At 61.1% G+C, this 6,277-nt stretch overlaps 1 protein-coding gene across 1 annotated transcript; it reads left to right on the forward strand.

The window, feature by feature from the left end:
* Positions 1-6: 6 nt before the first annotated feature.
* On the forward strand, positions 7-6,199 carry LOC116465197 (cytochrome P450 11B1, mitochondrial; the record flags this gene model as incomplete). Its single annotated transcript, XM_032148364.2, has 9 exons — positions 7-77; positions 465-620; positions 2,446-2,645; positions 2,783-2,986; positions 3,274-3,428; positions 4,241-4,407; positions 4,808-4,886; positions 4,966-5,163; positions 5,634-6,199. Coding segments are annotated over 9 exons (1,344 nt in total), but the record flags the coding sequence as incomplete, so codon positions are not given.
* Between the last annotated feature and the right edge of the window lie 78 nt (positions 6,200-6,277).

A 6,277-nucleotide genomic window follows, 5' to 3' on the forward strand; every position in this document is an offset into this window, starting at 1 on the left:
ATCTGGAGGGAGCAGGGTTATGAGCACCTGCACCTGGAGATGCACCAGACCTTCCAGGAACTGGGGCCCATTTTCAGGTAAAGCCCTCACTGGTCCTCACTGGGAACACCCAGAGCCCTGCCCCTGCTGTCCAGGACCCTGCCAGGCACACAGCACTGCCATTCCCAGCAGGTCCCGGCACTCTGCATCCTTTGGAGGATGGGGAGGGAGTGCAGCACGTGCTGGTCTGTGGTGCTGCCAGGGCAGGGGATAGTACAGAGCAAACCCCAGCTCGCTGCAGAGAGGGCAGGACTCAGAGGCACTGAAGTTGAGAGGTTCCAGGGAGGCAGCAGGAGGGCTTCAGCTGTGAAGCTGCTAATTCAGGAGCGGGGAGGGTGGACAGGAGACACTTTGGATTAGGACTGCAGGGTGGGGCCAGGGGGGACAGGACCCCGTCCAGCAGGGCCTCGTGCTTGGCCCCACAGGTTCGACTTGGGAGGAGCAGGCATGGTGTGTGTGATGCTGCCGGAGGACGTGGAGAAGCTGCAGCAGGTGGACAGCCTGCATCCCCGCAGGATGAGCCTGGAGCCCTGGGTGGCCTACAGACAGCATCGTGGGCACAAATGTGGCGTGTTCTTGCTGTAAGCGGCGAGCTGGGAGCTGAGAGCTGGGAGCAGGGTGGGCAGCGTGTGTGTAGGGGGGAGGCGAGAGAGGCAGGACCCGAAAGCACATCTGCCCTGGGCCCCTGTGGTGGGCAGTGAGGGTGAGCACTGGGCCCAGAGGACGGCCATCCTGTGGGGTTGTGTCTGCCCTGTGGGTTGGAGAAGCCGGGCAGTGACGGAGAAATGGGTATGGGCACCTCTGCAGAGGCGAAGACACAGAACAATGAGCCCTTCTGTGTAGCGAGAACCCGCTCTGCACCGACCTCGGCGGCTGCTTTCTCTTGCGGTCTGGGGACTCTCCTTCCCACAGGTCAGAAAACTGAGGCCCTGAGAAGAGGACTCCCATTGGCCCAGGTCACAGGCTGTGAGTGCTGAGCCTGGTGTTCGCCGGGGCCGCAGCCTCCCTCGGGGTGCTCAGGGTCCCTGCAGTCCTGGCAAACCTTCCTGATGGGGACAGTCCGGGGCAGGAGGCAGGTGGGGACGCAGGTGGCTGGTGGCTCCGTTGTTCTCAGAAGCAAGGCGCAAGGTGGGGCGGTTGATGGCACTGGGGAGGATGTTTCCTGGCCCGTGGAGAGGGTGGCGCCTGGTCAGGTGGGCAGGGAGAGGCTGATGCTTGGAATCAGTCACCTGCAGGGATGTTGTCATTAGGACGGGGGAAGGACTGGACGAGAATGTCACAGTGGCAAGAGCCCTCACTCCATGGCAGGAGGAGACCGCTCTTGGGAATAGCAGGGTTTAGGTAAAAGGGCATCCAAGGGTGGGGGCCTTCACTGAGGCTGGCCTACAGACGATACCTGGGAGGGAGTCAGGAGGCAGGAAGGCAGGTGCAGGAGGCTGGGTGCGCATAACAGAAGGAAGGGGAGCGCATCTGTGTGTGTGTGTCTTGCATCTGTGCACATGCTGTGTGTTTCTCTGTACCTGCATTTGCACGTGTTGTGTGTGCATGTGTGTGTAGATGTGTATGTGTGTGTCCATGTATGATGTGTGGTGTGTGCACGAGTGTCTCTGTGTGTGCATGTGCAGGTGCCAGCATGGGTGTAGTGTCTGTGCACACGTGTACATGTGTCTCTTCACACATGGTGGTGAGGTGTTGCATGGGCACACGTGTGCATGTGCATCTTCTGCCTGTCATCACTGTCAACAGCTGATAGCAGCCAGCTGGACATAAATAAAGGAGGTTTGCAGGAATGTGGCTGAGGGGAAATTCCTGCCCACCATTCCCTGGGGGCATCCATGGAGCCCCCACGCACTCTGGGCTGTGGGTGAGGATGGCATGAGGCACACAGCTTGGTTTCTGTCCTGCAGAAGATACAGATGCTTCACAGAGACAGGCAGAGGCTGCTGCCCCAGAGGCACTGTGCCCAGGGCAGGGAAGGGCGGGGAGGAGAGGGCAGCCAGGGGCTCTCCCCTCAGGACACTGTGGGTGAGGTGGGGAAAGCTTGACAACAGGGGTCACCTCCTTTCTTGGAGAAAAGCCCTCCCCGCCACTACAGGGAGGGCCTGCATGGGTGAGGTGGTACCAGACTTGGGGCACCAGGTCCCGGGAATGACCTCAGTTACCCTGTCAGCACCTGCGGGCAGAAGCTACTGTCTCATCCCTGCTTAGACCTGAGTGGCCTTTGCCCAGCACCTGGAGGCCACTCTGAGAAAAGGCTGCAGCTCGAACACAAACAGGCAGCTTCCACCAGGGCCCCCAGTCAGCTCCCTGCAGGCCGATTCCCCTTGGGGACAAGGAGGATGGGATACGGGTCAGGGCCTGTGTCTTGGTGGGGCGGCCTCACAAGCTCTGCCCTGGCCTCTGTAGGAATGGGCCTGAATGGCGCTTCAACCGATTGCGGCTGAACCCAGATGTGCTGTCGCCCAAGGCCGTGCAGAGGTTCCTCCCGATGGTGGATGCGGTGGCCAGGGACTTCTCCCAGGCCCTCAGGAAGAAGGTGCTGCAGAACGCCCGGGGGAGCCTGACCCTGGACGTCCAGCCCAGCATCTTCCACTACACCATAGAAGGTGTGGGTCAGGCGGGAAGGTCCAGCCTCAGAGACCCTGGAGTGGCCAGGGACGGGGATGGGGGACTGGAGGGAGTGGGGGGAGGCAGCCAGGAGGCCCGGGGCTGCCTTGTGCTCAGCAGTGCACCCTCCCCGCAGCCAGCAACTTAGCTCTTTTTGGAGAGCGGCTGGGCCTGGTTGGCTACAGCCCCAGCTCTGCCAGCCTGAACTTCCTCCATGCCCTGGAGGTCATGTTCAAATCCACCGTCCAGCTCATGTTCATGCCCAGGAGCCTGTCTCGCTGGACCAGCCCCAAGGTGTGGAAGGAGCACTTTGAGGCCTGGGACTGCATCTTCCAGTACGGTGAGGCCAGGGACCCGGGCAGTGCTATGGGGAAGGGACACCACAGGGGCCCAATTTCTCCCTCTCCACCGCCCAGCGGGGAATGCAGACCACAGGGAGGGGCCGGGGATTCCTCACCGTCCTGCCAGGGAGGTTGGTGTTGAGGCTGGGGCTGGGCTGGGCTGATCTGGAGAATTTGGGATGAGAGCAGGGAGACTTGGGTGTCGGGGCAGGCTGGGCAGGAGGAGGACACTGAAGGACACTTCCCAGCACCAAGGTCTGAGGGGTGCCTCCTGCTCCCCTCACAGGCGACAACTGTATCCAGAAAATCTATCAGGAACTGGCCTTCAACCGCCCTCAACACTACACAGGCATCGTGGCGGAGCTCCTGTTGAATGCGGAACTGTCGCTAGAAGCCATCAAGGCCAACTCTATGGAACTCACTGCAGGGAGCGTGGACACGGTCAGGCTGGCAACCAGCCCCACCCAGAGAGGGTGATGCCAAACCTGCCTCCCAGGCAGGGCCTGCCAATGCCACACGGCACCCACATGCCCCATCCCCAGGCTACAGGCCCCACATTTCTGTTGCCCTCAGCCTTCCCTTTCCTTTGTTAAGGGATGAGATTTGCAGGGGAGGGGAAATGTGAGCTACCCCTCACATGAGACAGAGTTTGCAGTTACCTGTGTGGGGAACCGTGCTCCAGGCTGGAAGAAAGTTGGATGAGGCCCTGGACACACAGCATCTCAGTCCCCACTGGAAAGCTCCAGGTGTACAAGGAGAAGGAGGGTTGAGAGGCAGCTGTAGGACTCCACTGGGCACCCTTCCCAGTGTGCCCGGTCACCTCAGGCCAGAAATGTAGACGCATGGGAGGGCAGGGTTGTGGGGAAGACAGCAGCACAGGCTCCAGTCAGTGCAGAGGGGCCTGTGGGTGCACGGTGGGGAGAACCCAAAGGAAGCAGAGGGAGCTGGGGCTCCAGAACTCCCTGGATGATGCTGAAGTTTGGCCCCCCTGCCCTAATGGTGGCTGTGAGAACCCACCCTGAAGAGGCTGCAGGGGACCTGGGCCTTGGTGGAGAAGGGGGTCACCTTTCCCTCAAGAAGTCAGGGAATCTGGCCCAAGTGGTTATCAAGGTTTCAGATCCGGGGTCCCAGGGCTCTGTCATGCTCAGGGCATGCATGTCTCCACCCCTTAGAGGGAGGTTGTCCTGGGAGGGGTGTCCCGGGGGCTGAGTCCTCCTGTGCAAGGTCTGATCCTGCAGCCATGGCTTCTGCAGACGGTGTTTCCCTTGCTGATGACGCTCTTTGAGCTGGCTCGGAACCCCGACGTGCAGCAGGCCCTGCGCCAGGAGAGCCTGGCCGCTGCAGCCAGCATCAGTGAACATCCCCAGAAGGCAACCACCGAGCTGCCCTTGCTGCGGGCGGCCCTCAAGGAGACCTTGAGGTGGGTGCTGGCTGAGCCCTCTCTGTGGCCCTGGCCCCCTGCTGGAGAGCAGCCCCCACTGGGTGGTGGCAGACAGAATCTGGGGCTGATAAGCAGCGTCACCCAGCAGCCCATTCCCCTGCACCTGATCTTCCTCCCCCTCTAGGACAGGGAGCTCTTCTTCCTCTGGAATCCCTCTTCAACGCCCTGGGGATTAACATGGGGCATGTCCCTCTGGGCTTGGGGCTGCTCAAGTTAGGGGAGGTGTGGCCAGGCTCAGCAGGTGCAAGGAAGCACTTCCTCACGACCTGGGCTTCCCATGGATCTGGGACTTCTGTGGGGTCTTGGTTAGGAAGGGTGCAGAGGGCACGTGAAGCCCCGTCCAGCTGAGGACCCTTTCTATGGATGCCCCCACCTCCAGGCTCTACCCTGTGGGTCTGTTTTTGGAGCGAGTGGCGAGCTCAGACTTGGTGCTTCAGAACTACCACATCCCAGCTGGGGTGAGTGAGCCCCACACCCCTCCAGCTGAGAACCTCCGTCCCCAATCATTCCCTGATCCCCGCTCTGCACCGTCCGCAGACATTGGTGCGCGTGTTCCTCTACTCTCTGGGTCGCAACCCCGCCTTGTTCCCGAGGCCGGAGCGCTATAACCCCCAGCGATGGCTAGACATCAGGGGCTCTGGCAGGAACTTCTACCACTTGCCCTTTGGCTTTGGCATGCGCCAGTGCCTCGGGCGGCGCCTGGCAGAGGCAGAGATGCTGCTGCTGCTGCACCATGTGAGCAGGCCCGGGCTGGGGAGGGGCCTGGGCGGGGTCTGGGCAGCATGGGCGGGGCTTGAGCAATGTGAGACTGGCCTCGGCAGAGTGGGAGTGGCCTGCATGTTTCCTGGACTGGGCAGAGCGGGTACTGGGAGAACCTGGGCCAGGTTGAGGCTGTGTAGGTCCTGGGCAGGAGTTGGTATGGTGAGGCGCATACCATCTGAGTGAGGCTGCTGCTAAACAGGGTCAGGTGGGAACTGGGGAAGTTGGGTGGAGCCTGTACAGGATAATGGGGCTTGGGCAATAACTGGGCTGGATGAATTCTGGGCCTGGGCTGTAAGGTGGAGCTGGTCAGGAATGAAACAGGTTGGGGCCCAGGCTGCTGTTCCCCCTTCAGCATAATCCCTGCAACTTTGAGGGTCTGAGGAGGCTGCACCACGTCCATGGGCTGTGGACCAGGCCAGATGGAAACCCGGCTTCTGTCCTAGGTGCTGAAACACCTTCAGGTGGAGACACTAACCCAAGAGGATATAAAGATGGTCTACAGCTTCATATTGAGGCCCAGCACGTTCCCCCTCCTCACCTTCAGAGCCATCAACTAATCACGTCTCTGCACCCAGGGTCCCAGCCTGGCCACCAGCCTCCTCTGCCTGACCCCAGGCCACCCCTCTGCTCTCCCACGTGCACAGCTTCCTGAGTCACTCCTCTGTCTAACCAGCCCCAGCACAAATGGAACTCCCGAGGGCCTCTAGGACCAGGGTTTGCCAGGCTTAAGCAGCAAGGCCAGGGCACAGCTGGGGAAGATCTTGCTGACAGGGCCTGACCTTGTCCCCAGCCCCACCTGGCCCTTTCTCCAGCAAGCAGTGTCCTCTGGGCAGTTTGCCCCCATCTCTCCCAGCGCTGGCTCCAGGCTCCTCATGTGGCCGTGCAAGGGTGCTGTGGTTTTGTCCCTTGCCTTCCTGCCTAGTCTCACATGTCCCTGTCCCTCTTCCCCTGGCCAGGGCCCCTGTGCAGACTGTGTCAGAGTCATTAAGTGGGATCCCAGCATCTCAGAGTCCAGTCAAGTTCCCTCCTGCGGCCTCCCCCCAGGCAGCTCGAGCATGCCCTGAGCTCTCTGAAAGTTGTCACCCTG

The sequence above is a fragment of the Hylobates moloch genome, unplaced genomic scaffold (assembly GCF_009828535.3).
Source record: "Hylobates moloch isolate HMO894 unplaced genomic scaffold, HMol_V3 SCAFFOLD_3730, whole genome shotgun sequence".
NCBI classification, from domain to species: Eukaryota; Metazoa; Chordata; class Mammalia; order Primates; family Hylobatidae; genus Hylobates; species Hylobates moloch.